This window comes from Quercus suber, unplaced genomic scaffold, assembly GCF_002906115.3.
Source record: "Quercus suber isolate HL8 unplaced genomic scaffold, Cork oak 2.0 scaffold_425, whole genome shotgun sequence".
NCBI lineage: Eukaryota > Viridiplantae > Streptophyta > Magnoliopsida > Fagales > Fagaceae > Quercus > Quercus suber.
This window is the reverse complement of record NW_027069876.1, coordinates 298617-319664: the sequence shown is the minus strand read 5'-3', so window position 1 is coordinate 319664 and position 21048 is coordinate 298617. Positions and strand designations below refer to the sequence as shown.

The 21048-nt window shown below is 35.6% G+C and overlaps 1 protein-coding gene across 1 annotated transcript; it reads right to left on the bottom strand.

The window, feature by feature from the left end:
- Window positions 1–517: 517 nt before the first annotated feature.
- LOC112007833 (putative disease resistance protein RGA3) lies at window positions 518–15105 on the bottom strand. Its single transcript, XM_065761704.1, has 11 exons — window positions 14298–15105; window positions 10124–12180; window positions 8492–8596; window positions 7051–7142; window positions 5285–5375; window positions 4007–4354; window positions 3722–3821; window positions 2980–3505; window positions 1844–2030; window positions 1321–1388; window positions 518–810 (listed from the first exon to the last, which is right to left on the bottom strand). The coding sequence occupies exons 1-3, from the start codon at window positions 15103–15105 to the stop codon at window positions 8573–8575; spliced, it is 2889 nt and encodes a 962-aa protein (XP_065617776.1). The 3' UTR covers window positions 518–810; window positions 1321–1388; window positions 1844–2030; window positions 2980–3505; window positions 3722–3821; window positions 4007–4354; window positions 5285–5375; window positions 7051–7142; window positions 8492–8572.
- Window positions 15106–21048: the final 5943 nt, after the last annotated feature.

Sequence of the window (21048 nt, the reverse complement as noted above, 5' to 3'; positions counted from 1 at the left end):
AGTAACGGCCTAAAACTGACATTTTATCCATCTTCTAATATTCAAGGTTCATGAATCATGATCGATTAGCCACTAAAAATTGTCATAGCATGACATTTCAGCAACAAGCAATTAAGCATATCAATGTCGATTTTGATATTAGATTGAAAATGATCATTTTACAATCTGATCGATATAAAGAATTCAAAAAAAAAAAAAAATAGTTGTCACAAAAAATTAATTACATAAGATTCCAAATTGGTGGACCTTGTGGAACTAATAGTGATGCCAGTAGAAAATTCATATATGAACAAGGACTTACTAGCCTAGGATTTAGTGGCAATAGATTCACGTGGTCAAACTTTAGCTGGGGAAAATGAAAACATAACATTACGGGAAAAAAAAAATTATGACCAATGGACCAAGGGTTGGAATAAAGGTAAAGTTACAAATTGGTCTAGTCCTCATGAGATTCTTGGTTTTCCCCAACCAACTCTTCACCCAAATTTGTTCATATCAACCAGATTATCAGCAGTCATAAATTAATTCCACTTCTACCTTAAACAAACAATTCACCAACATGCCAAGAGCCTAGTAGCTCAACTAGCACTTTTTTTAATTAAGAAAAGGAACGAATTTTATTATAGGATCATCCATACATCCATGACTTTACTGATACTGTTACTTTAACAAAGTTTTATGCTGGTATGGTTAGAGACTACTGGCCCCTCGCAAGCTATCTCTCCAGCTTCCTCCTTGTATGTCTGCTAGCAATTATAATAAATTGTTCCTCCAGCTGGAAACAATAGACACTTTCTCAATTGCATTTTCCTACACATGATAACAATATAATCATGTGACAAAGCAAGGAAAAAAGAGAAAAAGTTAGTAATGGGAAAACAGAATAGAGGAATGATGAAATATGAGTATATTATAAGTATGATATTCTGTTTTAAAAGCATGCTCAAAACAATCTTGAGAAGATCCAATTAGAGTTCTCAATGTCCAAAGCTCCTTTCATCCGTGATTTATGGCACCATAGACAGTGAGAGGTCATTACAGGGCATGGTTGGTCATTAACTGTCTAGTGTTGCCCAAAAAAGATATCATCCAAACACTTCAAAGGCAAGTTGCTACTAATCTTCTCTGTTAAAAGAAACAAAGATAGCAGAGTATGTGTCGCATCTAGCCTTTTCTAAATCATTATGGAAGACATCAGAATGTATGAACACCGTGGTGGCTTAAACCACTTATATCAGTACTGATCATAAACTTATAGAACTTTTCACTTCAATTTCTAAGGTACAAAACCAAATTGTACAAATTTTTTCGAATAATCACCTTATATGTAAGTGAGTGGGATCTATCCTCCAAACAATTGCATGATCTAGTGCAATCAGAATGTTCACCTGTTGGGTATGAAAATAGAGTAAGCTTACAAGAAGAAAACACCAGAATAAATGGAAAACTATTGCGTCCCAAGGCCACATGGCAGATAATTATGCAGCAGCAGATGAGGATAAATAAGCAGTAGTAGATTAGGTTGATATTGTTTAAAATTTATATTTGATAGAAGTTAGTTCCATTTTGTTAGGACAGTTATCTCACTATGAGTATTATATATGTACTATGAAGAAAGGAATGGAACTTAAGCAGAGAATTAATCCCAACAATCCTTTCTCCTCAAGTTCAGGAGCTTAGTCTCCTTGAATTGACTAAGTAGTCTAAGTTATCTTTCAATTATCTTGGCTCATATCAAAAACCTTAATAGAATATTGTATTTTTAAATGTCCTAATAGAGAGAGGTACAAATGATTTTTAGTGAAATGCTTATGAGGACAACCAACAAGTAAAAAGACTTAACTATAGATGTCTACCACATGATCCAATAAGCTGTTGAAGTCATTTGATAGAAGCAACTATTCCATAAGCACAGGAAAATCCATGGCCTCACCTATTGCTTTGCTGGAAGTGTTGTCATGTATAATATACTGATCAAAACGTGTAAATAATGTACAATATGGTTCAAGTTGACTGACCACTAGATATTTCTGAGGGAAGAGAGAGAAAACACAAGACAACAAAATCAACTTGGTTTTAGTGCAATCTTCAAGAAATCTAATTACAAGTAATATGGCATATCTAAAGTCATAAGTTGATCTCAGAAAAAAATGCAATCAGGATCTAGTTCAATTTGAGTTGAATCTCAAGATTATGGGGTACAGTAAATTGGAATTTAAGTTCATTTTTTTCTGAGATCAAGTCATTGATTATTTCTCAACATTGAAAATTAACTTAAAAATAATTTATGATATTAACAAAATATAATGGACTTTAAAATTCCAGGTTCACTTATTGATAATGTTAAAAGCCACAGTCATACATTCAGCATTTCTTCCCATAAGTTACACATACACCTAAGGGTGAACATGATACAATAAAATGACTTTTGAAATATGTACAAAGAAAGAGCCCTAATTATTAGAAAACTGACAAGTCAAAAATTTATTCTGAAGACAATGCAATAATAAGAAGTAGACCAGAATTTTTAAATACAAAACAAAACAACATTAACGGAATTGATTGAAACAAAAATTTGAAGGTCTACAAATGCTATGCAGCAAAATATGATGCACCGCATGGAAATAGAAGTTTCCGCCAAAAATGAAGGGATATCTCTATGATATAACTAGATATTTGGAAATAGCAGTTTATTAGAAAGTGGTGTTAGAGAAAAAAGAAAAGAAAAAAAAGGACATGCGAGAGAACACAACAATTTATTGTGATGTTACAAGGGCATTCTTGGACCACTCTGTGCCGAAGTACATGAACACTAATTAGGAAATGAAGGATAACCGTCTGTAAATTGTATATGCCTAACAAATTTAGCAAATAGTATGGGAAATTGGAAGTAGAAAAAGGAAGAACAAAGGAACATTGATATGTTTTGTTGGAAGAGAGAAATCAAAAGAGAAGTAGACGAGAAATGAGGGAACTCACAAATTTTGATGACATAATTGCAATGGAATCAATTTAGAATTCCCTCTATTGTGATTCTTGGACTATCAACAATATTCTACCGATGGGCCACTCCCACTACTTCCATATCCATTTCAAAGCAAACAGTAAGAAACAAAACATCTAGCTGTACAGAACTCCTAGGATTCACATCGCTATAAGATCTCTTACCTCAACCACTACGGCAAACTTTCATTCAACATTACATGGAAAGGGATCTCACTTCTTGCTTTGTTGGTAGGTAGTAGCAGTTCTTGTAACTGAACTTCAGTTTTTGAAGGGATGAAAAGTTTCCCCAACACCTCTGGAAAGGCTCCAACATCATCACAAATTTAATGCCTCCAACAAAGGACATATAGGTGCCAAAGTTGGCCCAACAACTTAGATCACCAAAAGAAGGTTAGGCTCCAAGATGGTGGTATGTGAGGTATCCTTGGGATTTGAAAAGAATTCTCTGATACATCAGAAATTTCTTTTGGCTCTTATATGTCAAATTGTCAAGTGCTACCTGTGGGTTACAAATATTGATACAATGACATCAACACTTGAAAACTACATCTATCAGAATATCAAGATGGTAAATATAATAAGTAACAGGTTCTAAGGATTTGTAGGAAAACTGGAAAAAGAGGGAAGAGAGGATAATTACCACGAATGACATACTTAATGGATTGAATTTATAATTCATATATTAGACGAGAGGAGAAGATCTGAGTAAACTTACCAACTCTTATAAACTTCCTCTAGCTTGGGAGTATATTAAAAATCCATAATGTAATTAATTTTTCTCCAGCTGAACACAATAGATACGCCATCCCTAGTATCTGCACATTAAGGCAACATATTGAACTTGTTAAATAGAAAAGAACCAAAAACAAAAACAAAATGATTTAGGGAAACTGAAGAGAGAAAAAAAAATGGAAGCAATTACAAAAATATTCCTAGGTCGATATAAACTATAAAGTAAGCTATAAGAGAAGAAGAGAGGATGAGCTAGGAGAAAACTTACTGGACATCTGTCTTAACAATGTATATGATCTTCAAACTGCTTGTTTAATGCATTCATTGAGGCAGAAATTTGGATTATGGCAAATCTTGGACCACTCTGTACTGCTCCCCTTTGCATATTTTTCCTTTAATTAGGGGCAATGACAAATAAGTTCTTCTAATAAGGTGAGGCATTGCATGATTCGTGTGCCATGGGAAGATACATTTAGATCTTGCAATTGTGAAGATTCTATAGTTGAACAGTTGAAAGGTCCTAAACATTCAGGAAAAGCTTCCATTCCATCAAATTCCTCTGATTCAAAAACTAGAAGTGGCTAGCTCTTATACCTTAAGAATTGCCAAACGTGACCTGTGGATTAGAAATTTTGATATATTGTCCAATGATGCAACGACATCAACACTTAAAAATACATATATAAGAATATCAAGATAGAAAAGAAGCAATGATGTTGTGCAGGTCTTGGAATTTGTTATTAGTATCGGAAGAAAAAAAAATTTCTGAGCCATACTTTATTTTCAGCAATATCATATTCTTTGTTTCCCGTCTTGGGATTGGTCAAGAAGAGCAAGTAATGGTGGTTATTGATAAAAGGGTGCATTAAGGCTGACAAATTAAGTTCTTGGTAGTTAGTGATTCTTATTTTTCGATTTCATTTTAGCTTAAGTTTTGTTAACTTCTAAGAATGAGCTAACAACTATAAATATAATGCAAGGATTTTAAAATGCAACTAAAAAGTTAAGATTTCTAGTAAATTGAGGAATTATAGGATAAGTTGTCCCCCCACAGCCCTCACCCCCCCTTCCCAAAATAAAATAAAATAAAAACTGATTATTAGTTGACATCCTAGAATAATATAATATTTTCAAATTTTAAAGGATCAATCATTTGCATATTATAACTTTTTCCAGCACATTTAAGCAAGCATTGGAATTAAATATGGAAAACAATACAATTCTCAAGCATTATGTTATGTCAGTGGAAGGGGGGATAAGCCTTCACAAGCAAGAGAGTTAAGTACTTGAACTTATTGGTGCATTAGTTGAAGTACTTCAAAATTCTCCCAATTAAAAGAAGCAAGTAACAAATAACCCTACAGACACATCATGCCCAAATTTTGTGAATAAGTTGAAGAATTGGTATTTGATGCTATAATATAAATATATATATATATATATATATTATAAAAAGTAAGATTTGGAGAACAGAAAAAGTAAGAAGTCTGTTTTACACGGACATACTATTGGCTTTCTATGACATCACATAAAATTCAGTTGTTACCAGTTGAATGATCCAGCTATCTATTGGTAATAGACACTCTTGGACCTCCAAAATGGGTAAGGCAATGTGTGGGAGCAGATGGATCGGCTTTCTGCAATCATAAGTACGGTTTGCAATTTTTGAAGAAAATCGTCAGTCTTCATCAAGAGCAGAAGATTAGGGCCATCAGTAACAGATAAAGTAATTTTAACAACAATAAACAAAGTGTTATACTATGCAATAATGATTCTAAATAACCATCTCATATGAAAACAATGCAGCAGCTCACATACCTGACAAGCATAAAAGACTCAGGAGTTCATCATTTTAGATGCAAGTTTCCAGGTATTAATATCCAAATGATTTGGCGAATTCATTCTACTAAGGTAAATCGCTAGTCCAAACAATCCGCTAAAACATTCGAAATATGAAAATGGGAAAAACAGTAAGCAGAAAAGATTTCAAAAGCAAATATCACACCACAATCAAGACAAAGATTAATCATTTCCCCCCTTAACTTGAAAAAATCCTACACTTTTTATGCGTAAGGAACTTTTACATGATCTTGAAATCTAAATCTCTCCATTTACTTAGTTGGATTTTCAAATTTTCAAAATGGATAAGCTTAATGTATGCAATATTGATTGGCAATGATTGAATGGTTCTATAAAGAACAAAAGACATAATTAGATTCACAAAAAGGTAGTGGCAACACATTATTAATTTAAAATAGCAAAAACAGTGAAAAAAATGAGGTTGGTGATGGCATGCCAAGTATACCTTCATGCCTAAATTGTAAAGGGTAGTACATTATAATGAAATGGTCTCAAATGTTGGAAAATGAGCAAAAGATTTCACAAAGGCTTTCCTCAGTTGACTGAAAAGCTACTACTAACACAAATCATACATAAATAATTTCCTAGAAGGCCTTCCTCAGTTGACTGAGAAGCTACTACCAACACCAATCATGCAAAAATAATTTCCTAAAAATATAGCGGATTATCAATTTTTTTTTTTCTATTGCAAAGTAACAGATTAGAAAATGTTGTTGGAACAAAGGGAGGAAGGAGGGGACAATTGAAATGAATAATACACTTATTGGATTGAATCAGTACTTTATATCTATGAAGCACGGGTGCGTTTCGAGACTCAGGTGTGGGTGCGGGACTCGGCGATTAAAAAATTATTAAAAATATTTTTATATAGTGAATTTAATATTTTTATATAAAAAAATTCAAATAAATGGTAGAATTTATTATTAAAAAATAATTATTTATGATTTGTTTTTAATAAAATCAATATTTTTGGTAATTGTAAACAAAAAACCACATTTCAAGAAGGTTCCTTTACTCATTTTTCAATTCCCAAGCCCACCCACATTAAATATTTTTTTTTTTTTTTGTGTCTTCTCATCTTCTTCTTCCTTCTCTCTTTTTTTTTTTTTTTTTTCCCTCTCACAAGGCCACATGAAGCAGAAGAATGGCAGTTGCTGCCCATTTCGGCCTGTTTCGGTGGCTGTTTCGGCCGGAATCGGCCATATCGGCCTGTTTCAGTGGCCGTTTCGGCCGGAATTGGCCATATCGGCATGTTTCAGTGGCCGTTTCGGCCGTATCGGTTCCTGTTTCGTCCCGAATCGGTGCAAATCTGGCCGAGTCGGTGCAAATCAAAAAAAAAAAAAAAAAAAGGGGAGAGTCAGCGAGTCAGACTCCGGTGCGGCAACCTTGGAGCCGTGTCGGTGCTTTCTAGCTTTATATACTATAAAACATTAGAAAATTGAGAAAACTTACCAACTAAAACATCTGTTGGCTTGGGAGGGGATTAAAACATCATAATATTTAATTTTTCATCCAGTTGAACACAACAGAATTGTCCCCAGTGCCTGCAAATCAAGGCAACATATTTAACTAATTGAATAATATTTTAGGTCTATTAGTAATGCGGATCCAGGTGTTATTAATTCTGCTAAATAAGGATGGGAACCTGAGAGTAATTTGAGGTTCATTTTGGAGAAAGTATTGAAGTAAAGCAAAGTATTTAGTCTTGGAACAATTATGCTAGAAAAACTGATCTCCCTTTCTTTAATCAGTAATACAAAACTTTTGTTTTTTCTTTTATTTCTTATAAATTTTATGAGGATTAATGGACTTAATAAGGAGGTTTCATAGTCATTTATTCAAGGTGTCAAAGTGTGGCAAATATGTAATTCACTATCTCATTTCTTTCTTCTTTCATTTTTTATTTTTATTTTTAAGTTTGTTGTTATCTTTAGTTATTTGCTTTTGGATTCTGAATAATTTACAAAGAAACCTCGCAGGTGATACAAGGAGTGAAGCTGCAGTGACCCAGGCCTAAGTCTGATAGCAAAAGGCATAGAAAACCATAGAAAACCCAACATGCAATTTCAATCACTTGAGCTGCTGCTAATGGTGTATCATCTTCACCCACCACACACAAAAAGCAGCACAGATAATTGTTACAAGTTTGAGCATCAAAATCTGATTAAGAGTACTGGCCCTTATAATGAAAAAGCACTCAGTTTGACAATTCAGTTTGAATCTGAGTTTGACAATCAGTTTGAATCTAAGTTTCTTTAAGTACAGAAAGACTAGGAAAGCTAAGGAAAAAATTTGCAAGTCTATTTTGTTGCCATGAAAATTTTACATTTATTGCTTTATTATTCTTTGATTTAAGATTATTGTGGTAAATATGTTAAAAGTTATGTTATAGAAAGAACAATTTGAGTTGTTAACAGAAGCCCATTTGTGAATATTTATAATTCATTAACCTCAGTTTCTACTATAAAATAAAAAGTAAATTCCAAATCAAATTATCCAAATGATTGACAGAATTTGCTGTTATTAATGGTGACAGTGACACAAAGGCATTTGTAATTTTTCTGACTAATGGCAAATAAATGACTAGTAATTACTTTGTTATATCCATGTCAGCAACTAAAAGAGTCACAGCAAAGGACATTTCACACTGTTCAGGCTGATGTCGCTGAGCTATAATAACACCAAAAGCACAGAGTGACTTTCATGTCAAAGAGTGTCAAACCAAAATTCAGTGATCTGACTGCACTCAAAATAACTCTATACATTGTAGATATGCACATTGGCTACAGATATTGTGACACTACAAATATATATAAACTGAATTTGGTTTTGTAAATCACCATTTATTAAGTAAATTATGTATCAATATCCCAAATGGTAAGAGAAAGCAAACCTAAAGTGCCTTTGCAACAGTTGTCATCAACTTAATTATTTTCCCAGATGAAAACTTTCTGCCAGCTTCCTGAGTTAGTCTTCAAAATCTTTGCAATGTGGGTACCTTCAAAAGGTAAAAACCATATATAGATATATAAAAACCATCAACACCTTCAGTGCTGTCTGAAATTTTTTAAGTTAAAATTTGCTTGCACTACTATAACTGGGGATCACATAATTTCATTAACAGTGAACAGTAAAACTGACCTACACCCACCCAACGTGAAAAGAAAATCAGCAAGACCCTCGCCCACCCAATTTCTCGTTCTTATGCAACTAAACTCTATTTTTCCACAATAAACTGACCCTCATAAACAGAGCAATTATGACCTAGCCCAAATCTATTGTCAAGTTTTAGATAACCCTAAGCAAAAGAACTGATCCATGAACTCTTACAGTATCAAAATATGAAGGTTACAAGAAATGCTGAGAGAAAGAAAATTTTAAATTTGAAAAAATAGATAAATCCATATTCCAAATTTCCCAATCTCCAGAAAATTTCAATTTTGAATAAATTGCAGAAAGAAAATAGCTTAGCAAACAGAAACTGAATCGCAGCAAGACAAATTGGTAACAGAGTCAGCTATTTCAACAACCAGAATGTGGTTGACCTAAATTGTACAAATAAACTATGCTTTTAGCAACTTTTTAAGTCTTGTGATGATTTGCAAAAACCAAAATTTGAATAGCACCAAGACAAATGACTGCAAATAGTAATTTCATAAATTGAAATTTTCAAGTATTAACAGTGTTGGTAATATTAATATCTACTATTTATTTCAAGAATCATTAACCAAAATTGTAGCATTTATACATTTTCTTAGTGGTGTCCAATTAAGTATTAATACTCTCACCCATTACAAACAGAAGAGGATATAAGGTATGAGTAAACTTACGAATTGGGAAATTGAATAAATGGATTGTGGTCAATCTGATTGTTTAATTTGTGGCAACCATATATCATCACCGTTTTCAATTCGGTGAGGCGTCGCATGGTTTCCTCGGTAGGCAGATGCACCAAGTTCTTGCAATCCACAATATACAGCACTTGAAGAGAGGAAAGGTTGCCCAACCACTCTGGTAAAGCTACCATTTCACCAAATTCTTGTATCCACAGAATTTTAAGGGCAATGAAGTATTGAATTTGGTCCAGGAACAGGACAGACCCATACAATTTGAGCTTTTGGAGGGAGGGCTGAATGGAGGAAGTAGAAGGCAGACAATCCCCATTCTCCATATATTCAATAGACGATGTATAACACTGTACCCCACTGGGTAGTGTTGTTATGGACAGGACACCTGGCAATGACCTCAGCTTAGGACAATCCTGTACTACCAACTTCTGAAGGGAAATGCAGGTGTGCAGTGAGTCTGGCAAATCTCTCAGTTTATTACACCCTCTAATAATCAACTCCTCAAGGCAAGGAAACACCAATACCTCACCTGCGCTTGACAACTCCATTGCATCCTTCCACTCTTCTAAGCTACTCATAAAAAGCAATTTGAGTATTCTCAATGCCGGGAATAATGCAGTAGTATTTCTGTAACTCCCTTCACTGTAACTGCAAAACTCACTTCCTATACTTCTTACCTTCCACATTCCAAATATTTCAAGAACCCTAAGACTAGGTAAATGCCCCAGAGTGGGAACTTCTTCACATTCCGTGCACCGATTCAAATAGATCTGAATCAAATTGTGATATAGCGACAAACCAACCCATGATGGGAATTTCTTTCCTCCATAGAATTCGATTCTCAAGCTTTTCAAATTTGGGTGAGGCTGGAGGCCTTCCAACACCTTTTCATCTTTATCATACCTATCCACTGCTATTGAATATTCCCAGTATAATCCCAACTTGAATATTTTTTTTTCCTTTAATTTTGCACTTTTGGCTTCTTCCTCATCTTCCACGTACCCTAGATTGTAAATGTCTATTTCTCCTCTGAGATTCTTCAATGGTCCCAATTCTTTGATCCGATAACCTTCATCTCGACCCACACCAAAAAATGGCAATGTTTGAAGGCAAGTCAATCGCCTCATATTTTTGTGTAATCTATACATGTACGATAACCCCATCGAACAAATAATATTAATATGTCTCAAGTTAATCAAATTGCTTAGGTCTTCCGGAAGCTTCATGAGTTTAGGACATCCTTCAATTCTTAAAGTTTGCAGATTGTAGAGTTTGGTAATGGATTTTGGTAATTCCTCAATTTTAGTATGTGAGATGTGAAGAAGCCTCAGATGTATTAACTGCTCAATTGAATTTGGCAACCCTATTACACTATGCCCGAATAATTTTAAAACACGTAAGCATTTAAAATTTGATAACATGTCATCAAAGTCTAGATTTTCTGAAATCAATGTGCGCATTTTTATGAAACCATCTCCACTAAATGAAGTTCCTAGTGTTGTTTCGCCATCAAGTCGGACGAATAAAGGTTGTACTTTACTAACATTATCCACAGAATCTCCCTCCAAAATCAGAATTTCAGATTTTGAAATTGAGATGGCAAAATCATGCACCAAATCATGCATTTTGCAACTAATAATCTCACCATAGGCATCCTTTGTAGCATTTTGGAAAAAGGAAGTGGCCAACAAAATATTGAAATACATGTTACCAATATCCTCCATCACCATGTTAGCTTCTTTAGATGGTCCAAGGAACCCTTCAGCCATCCAATGCTGAATTACTTCATCCTTTTTCATGTCATAATCTTTAGGGAAAATTGCACAGTATGCAAAACATCGTTTCAAAGATGGTGTTCGAAGATGATCATAGCCTAACTTTAATATGTGAAACACTCCATTATTATCATCGTTCAGTAAATCCCAATTTTTATTATTTTGAATTGATAGCCATTCGCCTTTATCGTGTATAAAGTACATTATTCCCCCTAAAAATCTTGCAGCCCATGGAACCCTTTTACATTTTTTAACAATCTCCTTTCCAATTTTCTCCAAATCTAGAGTTAAAAATCTTTCATTTGCAGATGCTCTTTTCTTGAATATGGACCAACAATCATATTCTGTTAATTCATATTGGGGAGGAGTCTCCGTGGTTTCTGTCAGACTATCACAATAGGTTGCTTCAACAATGTTATTTCCAACATTTTGATTAACTTTTGAATCATCAAGGAAGGAGTCTATCTCCCTGTTAAAGCTAATCTCAGGGATTGAATTCACAAACTCCACTCGAAGATCATAACTAGCAATGTCATCTTTAAGTATATTTAATGATTCATTGATGGTCTTAATATTTTCTGCCATATTGAGGGGGGATACAATGCTATTGGAGAGTAAATAGGAGCTTAGTACCTTTTGCTGAAGAATCTTATAGCCAAACTCATCCAGCACATCATCAATGTCATAAGCTACATCTCTAAGCTTCGCTGACCAGCTCCTCAAAAACTCATCACTTACTTGTCTTTTTTCAACATCACTTAACACGAGTTGAATTTGGGTTAACAAGATAAGAAGGTCTATTAGTTCCTCCTTGAAACCCCGCTCTAAACTAATATGGTGCTCTATAACATTTGATCTCAACTTGGCTAAAAGTCCCTCCACAACAACATTCAGTATAATTTCAGGTCTGTATTCTTCCTCACTCTGCATAAGAGAAAATATAATAGAAAGATTTGTAGCTGGTGGATTGTAGAGTGCAATTATATTATAAATAAACAACCATATGACTCCAAAAAGAGAAAGGGGGGGGGGGGGGGGGGTGGGGGGGGGGGGGGCTAAAAACCGAGTCCTCCCTCTTAAATCTTAATTTATGTCAATTATGTATCTAAAAGCTCGAAAATGTGTCGAAAACACAATAGTTGTTTAGATCCTCAAATTAAAGTTACGGCTTGGTTGATTTTACACTAACTTAATACTAAGTGCGGAATAGTGTAAACACAAGCGTATAAGTAAGACAACTACTCTAATCCATATTTAAAGCAAAACAGTAGTAAAAATGAAATAAACAAGAGTAGGGAAGAGAGATGCAAATACAGATAATACCGAGACGTGTTATCGAAGAGGAAACCGAAGGACTCGGTGAAAAACCTCTCCGTTGCCCTCCAAGCGAAAATCGATCCACTAGACAATCAGTTGGGATACAAGGGTGAGCAAGAGACCCTCCAAGCCTAATCTACCCTCTGTACCTAAGCCCTCCAAGTTTCTACTCGAACAAGGCTTCTCAGAACCGTGTCTTATCTAGTTCTTCGGATCCCGCAACAAGCTCCATGTTGCATCTGCCATTTCAAGTTTCTTCCAATACTTCCTAGCAGCACCAAAACTTCACTTGACACTCTCAAAGGGTGTGGTAAGTGTTTGGGCTATCAACCTCTCAATTGTATGGAAATGGAGAGGTAAGAGATGAGGAAATTCCCAAAACAAATGTGTAAAGGATTATGGGTATAACAATCTCTAACTCTCAAGGTGTTTGGCTAGGGTTTTCTCTCAGAAGCTCTCCTTTACATTTGTGGGTAATGTGGGTATAAATAATGTAGGCACAAAAAATGTGAATCAGACTGGACAGGCTGGCGGAACAAAATGCCTCGCGGGTGTCTCACGGGAAGGCCTTACCCGCGAGATACTCGCGAGACATAGTTGTCTCCATCTGGCTTGACTCTTCGCATTCCAGCATGTGCAGGGCACATAATATACTTCGCAGGATGCTAAGTCGCGAGATACCCGCAAAACCTTCTTCAATCTTCAAATACTTGAGTCTTCACACCACTCTCTCTATCACACAACCCTTACAATGAAATCCCACAATAAATACAAGGTACAACAAATTGAATATAATTACAATCAAATTTGGCATGGAATAAAAGTCAACAAAACATATAGTTGTAAATAACAACTTTACAATCTCCCCCTTTGGCTATTCCGTGACAAAACCCCTAAAATAGACTCTAGACTTAAACGTGAGTTTGGGAACAATGGCAAAACTCACTCACACCTAATCTAGAAGCTGTGAAGCACTTGCAAGTATATACATGTTACCTGAAATACTTGCACACTAATAAAACTTTTATTAAGCATATGACAAGTTAAACACAAGGTACGTACATGAGCAAGTAAAGTGCGATCAAGTTTGTAAGCACATCATAACATGTAAGCATATCTTGATCAAACAAAAACAATCATTAAAGAATGACTACAATGAACACTTAGCAAGTAAATGTTCATCCGGACACACAATGCAATTAAGAACAATCCCTAGGATCAATTGCATTTCCAACATTCAACCAATGCAAAATACACTAATTACTTGCATCTAGGATAAAAGATCTTACTAGGGCACAAGAGTGAGGTACTTAAGACATAATGGCAATATCTTAAAAGTACAAAAAATGCTACAAAAGCATTGAGATAAACAAAAAACAACTGATAATAAACTGAACTTAAAAACAGAGTGTCAAAGCTTTAAACAAAAGCAATAAAATAAAAACTGTAAATGAAAACAGCTACTAAGACTAAAAACAATTAAAACCAAAACAACTAAAAATGTGTGTTATCATTTTAGAACTCCCCCTTTCACTATGCACACTTCCTTTTCTTGTGATGCTCTCCCCTTTTCTATATGCTATCGTCCAATCTATACAGTCTGTACACGGAGTGTGCTCTCCCCCTTTTTGGCACGAATGGCTAAAGACTCTCGTCTAACTTGCGTTGAATCTCATCTAGCTGTGTCTCAATGGTAATGAGGCACATTTGAACCTAGTTGTTGGTGGAATGGATGAGATTTGTAAGTCCTGACATATACCCATGCAAACCTTCCACCAAGGTGGTGAACCGATCAGTTTAAGAACTAGATTGACTGGTTGTGTACCAACAGTCAGTGGTGCAGGGACATGAGAAGAGGTAGTCTCAGTAGTATGAGCAACTGATTCATGACCGGAGAGAGACACAGGTGGTGTGGACAGATTTTTCCTCTTTTTTTCAGCTGAAGAGTGACTTTTGCTCTTTTCAAGAGATGATATAGAAATTGGACAACGACGAACCACAATCTTCCCATCGCTTGGCAGACGAACTCCTTCATTCAACATGATTTTCATGACAAGATTGCTGAATGGAAGACATAATTTTGCTACTGAACATGCAGCTATTTTTCCTATAGTTTGGAAGATATGAGTACAAATGTCAATTGGAGTTCCATTAATAAGGTCGCATAAAAACTGTGCCCATCCAAGATTAATAAACCCTGTCTTGGACAATGGATATAGATTGAAGAACATGATGAAGGTGAGAGTTTTCAGTTCAGGTTTGAACTTTGTTGTTTCGATGGAGGTGCTTTTTGCAGAAACTTCATGTTCTTCTCCAAGAATACGAAGGATGTCTGATACAGCTGGTTGTTTATCATCATAGGGAGACCTGTCTGCATTTGTAGGTCGAGTGATACGAAGAAGGTTTGCAATATAATCCAGATTTATGGTGAATTCTTTTCCCCGAACCCAACTTTGTAGTTCTACACCTGTGTATCTTGCATTCGAATAAAATTCCTTAACCAATTCATCAACCGGATCTTCGAAGTTTCCAAATAAGTCAGTCCAATCCTTGTCTGCAAAAATCATTGGGATAAAGGTGGATCCTAGAGTGTCAAACTGAACAATACGCTCCACCACAGGAGGGGCGTCTTGAAAAATGCTAAAAAATGTCTAAGAGTCGAGGGGAGTCTTAAACCTCTCATTGTTTGGGACTTCAGATAAGTGTCGTGTCCTTTTTAACACTGGTGATGGTTCATCAACATCAATGATTGGCTATTTTCCTTTGCTACTGCCTCATTTCACTGAGGAGCTTTTAAAAGGAAACATCTGCACAAATGAACACAGAACATACAGAAAAATGTGCAAAACACAAAAACTTGATTAGATTCAAGTTAGTTCAAAACAGGGTAGAATTAACTGAAAACAGAGTACAAATAACTCAAATCAACATGCTAAAATATTCAAACTAAGAACATAAAGACACAATGCATGAAGATAAGTAGATGTGCATGTGTGTGCATATGGGTGCATGTGCTGATGCATGATAGTGCATGTGCTGATGCATGAGGGTGTGCATGGCATGGCTTAGAGGCACAAACTAAACAAAGTGTGTAAAACACACATGAATTGATCAAAATATGATTCATATGATCAAACAAGACCAACACCAAAGATTGGAACTCAGTTGAGTCCAAAGCAACACAGGACTGTCACTTAGACAATCTATCAAACACGACATGCAACAATGCACAACAGATATGAAAAATGCATGAACATATGGAAAAATGCCTCAATACATGCTCAAAATGCCATAAGGGGCCAACATAGATGCACAAACAGCAAATGGGACTCAGCCCAATCAAAAATTTTCACTTTAAAAAGAAATCTAACCCAATTTTCGAAAATCCCCAATTTTCAAAACCCTAAGCATAAATTTTGCATAATCCAAAAATAAAAGATGAGAATAGAGTAAGAAATACATAACTTGAAAGGATTTTGCAGAAAATTTGCTTGAAAATGATGGGATTTGAATGCAATAGTGTTTTGGGTTGAAAATGGTTCGAGAGAGGCTTAGCGAGGGAAAAGAGAGATTTTGAAAAACTGTCACATCTGCTACATTAAAAACTGAAAACACATGTTTTTCACGAGTTAGAGAGTAGTGAAATAGTCGCGAGACAGTCGTGAGACAGTCGTAAGAAAGGCCACCGATACACATCAGCTTTCGCGAGAAGCTTTAGGTCGTGAAACAGTTGCGAGACAATCGCAGTAGCTTTTGTCTGATTTTGGAAAAATCCAGTTTTAGCCAAACAACATTTCGCGGGAAGCTATTGGTCGCGAGATAGTCGCGATACAGTCGCGAGAGTTTCTGTGTGACAAGATTAAAAATTTTATTTCCCTTAAGCCCTTTTCGCGGGAAGCTCTAAGTCGCAAGCTTCTCGCGAGACAACCTTTGAACCAGTTTTTAAAGAAAAACACAAAAATGTATTTTGAACAAAAACATAAGACACGAAAGTATAAAATCACTTTAAAAAAAAATAAAACACTCAAAAATATTTTTGGTTTTGATTAACAAGTATTTGAGCATACACATCACATTTGAACATGTACAATCACACAAATGAGATAAGTATTCATTGAATCAAAGTCTTGTGTGTTGTGGGTGAGTATCAAGTGTGAAAATTCCTTTGACTAGAGTGAAGCTTCAATGATCAATTCAATCAAGTCATACACAACTGATACTAGGTCAAGTAGTCTATCTCAATTATAGAAATGAACATATATGACCTCTCACAAATTGATTACACAACTTAGAAGCTTTTCATTTGGCTTCTGCATAAATCATGACATTTGATCCTTTTTAGATAATACATCTCATTTTTGAGATTGGTGCTTAAAATTTTTGATATTTCAATATTGAGAATTAGCCTTTAGTTTTTTGAGCACCGTACATTTCAAAAACAAAAGTCGCTTTCCCTTTTTCCTAGTCAAATATTAGTATGTGCGACATGCTTTTGCAGCTTGATATCTCTTTTCATTTTGAGATTTACATTTAGTGAGCTCTTTTGCAAAAACATAAAATTAAAGTGGGAAGAGATATAGGCACAAGCCTATGCAAGTATCAAGACCATCAAGACTATTGACCAATCATTCATGACAAGGTTGAAGATCTATTTACAACAATCACACATAGTTTTCAAGATATCTTCCACCAAGATAAATGTGCATATAAATACAAGTTAAGCTCATAAATGCACTACGCCATTAGTATAAAGGTACTAGGCCAAACTCAAATTTTTTGAAGATTTTTCAACTTTTTATGGGTTTTTGAATTTTTTGAACACACTCAAAAACAAAACAAAACAAAAACAAAGCAAAAGCTTGAAAAAGAAACATGCTAAAACTAGAAGCAAATGATACAAATCAAAGCAAGCATGGAAAGATGCATGAGCAAATGTCCCTAAACATCGAAAGAATTAATGCATGGACATGTTAAATGTTTATGCATGTGTACCCCTTTTCACCCACACAACACGTGTTTGAGGTGATATCCTTAAAGGATCGGGTACGAGAGTTAGGAGTTTCAAACCGTCTAGTAAAGCTCTCCAAGCAAGTGGTTAAAGCACTGATCATTTTCATCATGTCCATCATGCCGGAATCACCATTTTGACTTCTAGATTGCTCACCAGCCCGACTCCTTTTGTCCTTTTTAGGGCTGTTTGACCTCTGAACACTTGCATTCTTTAATGCATTCAGCTTATGACAATTTGGTCTTGTGTGTCCTTGAAGTCCACAGAAGTGACAAAAATGTTGAATTCTTGGACCTTTTTGCAAGTTTGGAGGTGATTTCCCTTGAACTTTAGGCTTGACCACAGTTTGAATACGAGGCTTATTCAACACTCGTTGATCAGCTCCATTCTTCTTCTTTTCATCTTTTATTTTCTCAAGAGTAGGAGCAATTACAACTGGCTCTTTGGCTTTCACAAATCTCACATCTTTGGCGACATTGTCTGATGAGCTACTTCCTTTGGTATATCCCAACTCGGACTTGTCTGAGAAGTGTTTTTGAGATGAAATAACATCATCCAACTTCTTCGTGGATACCCTCTCTATCTTGGCATTTGCTTACACTACTTCTAACTCAAGAAATCTTATTTTTAAATAGGCTTCAGTTAGCTCACTATTTAGCGTCTCTATTTCACACTTGGCCTCTTTATAACGTACTAGAAGACTTTTATAGTCCTCCTTTGCTTTCTTCATCTTCTTCACAGCCGCCTTGGCCACCCTTGTATACTTTCCAAACTTCTCAAGAAGTGAGTTGTAGTTCTCTTGGAGACTAGCGGTGCTTTTGTCTTCTTCAGCATCTGATTCTTCAACAACTCCCATTGATTCTTCATCACTATGATCCCCAAGTTCTTGTACCAGCAAGTTCAAGTCCTCCGACGACTCATTATGGGTAATAGTCATAAAGGCGGAGTAGTTTCCTTCTCCATCACAGCTTTCTTCAGAATCAGAATTTGAAGAATCCGAATCACTAAGCGTTGTGGCATACGCCTTGCCCTTTCCTTTTAGATAGTTAGGACATTCCTTCTTGAGATGTCCATGTCCATTGCATTTATAACACACAATACCTTGAGGAGATTGGGAATCCTTTCCATCTTTTTTCTTAAACTCCTTCTTATCACCTTTGGAGGATGAGAACTTCCCTCTACTGAACTGTTTCCCACTGTTCTTCATCTTTAGAAATTTCTAGAAGTTCTTTGCAAGGAATGCTACATCCGTTTCCACTCCATCTTCTTCAAAGGAATCATCCATTCTTTCGGTGATGGTTTTAAGAGCAAGAGATTTACTTGTCTTATGAGAAGGTAGTCCAAGCTCATACGTTTGAAGAGATCAATGAGCTCTTGGATCTTAATTTCATCCAAATCTTTGCTTTCCTCTATGGCTGTAACTTTCACTCGGAAACTCTCTGATAGGGACCTCAAAATTTTTCTCACCACCTTAGCATCTTCAACCTTCTCACCAAGATTAACCTTAGCAATTACAATTTCGTTGAGCTTTCCATAAATTGAATCAAAGGACTCATCATCTCCCATCTTAAGCTCTTCAAATTTGGTAGTAAGCATCTGAAACTTTGTGTCCTTTACTTTCTTTGTTTCTTCATTCGTAATCTCCAATATTTCCCAAGCTTCCTTGGCCACTGTCATGTAAGAGATCCTGTGAAACTCGTTTAGAGACACACCAGAAAATATAGCATTCAAAGCTTTACTGTTAGCGTTAGCTGCCACAAGAGCTGCTTTATCCCAAGTGGATTTAGCGGCTTTCGGTCTAGTCCAACCTATTTCAACTGCATCCCAAACAACATCATCAATGGAACACAAGAATGTCCTCATTCAGTCTTTCCAAAAAGCATAATTTTTACCATCAAAATATGGTGGCACATTTAAAGATTAAGACCGGTCCATCCCAAACGGGGTCAAGGAACACACTCAGATATTTAAACCACAGTGAGTGTACCTGCTCTGATACCAATTGAAAGCTCAGAAATGTGTCGAAAACATACGAGCTATTTAGACTCCCAAATTAAAGTTACAGCTTGGTTGATTTTACACTAACTTAATACTAAATGCGGAATAATGTAAACACAAGCATATAAGTAAGACAACTACTCTAATCCATATTTAAAGTAACACAGCAGTAAAAATGAAATGAACAAGAGTAGGGAAGAGAGATGCAAACACAGACAACATCGAGACATGTTATCGAAGAGGAAACCGAAGAACTCGGTGAAAAACCTTTCCGCCGCCCTCCAAGCAGAAATCGATCCATTAGATAATCAGTTGGGATATAAGGGTGAGCAAGAGACCCTCCAAGCCTAATCTACACTCTGTACCTAAGCCCTCCAAGCTCCTACTCCAGCAAGGCTTCTCGGAACCGTGTCTTGTCTAGTTCTCCGGATCCCACAACAAGCTCCATGTTGCATCTGCCATTCCAAGCTTCTTCTAATGCTTCCCAGCAATACCAAAACTTCACTTGACACTCTCAAAGGGTGTGGTAAATGTTTGGGCTATCAACCTCTCAATGGTATGAAAATTGAGAGGTAGGAGATGAGGAAATTCCAAAAACAAATGTGTAAAGGATTGTAGGTATAACAATCTCTAACTCTTTAGGTGTTTGGCTAGGGTTTTCTCTCAGAAGCTCTCATTTACATTTGTGGGTAATGTGGGTATAAATAGTGTAAGCGTAAAAAATGTGAATTAGACTGGACAAACTGGCGAAACAGAATGCCTCGCAGGTGTCTCGCAGGAAGGTCTTACCCGCGAGATACTCGTGAGACACAGTTGTCTCCAAGTGGCTTGACTCTTCGTATTCCAGCGTGTACAGGGCACATGATATACTTCGTGGGATGCTAAGTCACGAGATACCCGCGAAACCTTCTTTAGTCTTCAAATACTTGAGTCTTCACACCACTCTCTCTATCACACAACCCTTACAATGAAATCCCACAATAAATACAGGGTACAACAAATTGAATATAATTACAATCAAATTTGGCACGGAATAAAAGCTAACAAAACATATAGTTGTAAATAACAACTTTACAGTATCTATCATGGCTAAATAGTTTTTCATTATCCATTCTTTCACAAGCCGTAATCAAAAGAAAAGAAAAAACTCTAAAGATAAGTATTTCCTATTTAAAGTAAATTATTTAATTTTTCTGTTAGTATGTATCATCAGATATGATGAAAGTTTGAAGATAAAAATTAGAGTTGCACTCTATTTGATGGCTTAACAAACATTCTTTTTTCTTTGGCTTAGTCTTATAATCCACCAAACCTACAATTCCCTAAATATCAGTTTTAGTCAGAAATGTCACCTACTTGAGAAAATTTAAATTAGCAAGTCCGCCTCCCTCAGTCCCTCTTTGTAAAGTTTTATTTCGTGTTAGCATATTCCATGGTGAAATTTTCTTGTAATTATCATTTAAATATTTTGTATTTTGTTTTAAGGACAAAATTTGACTACAAC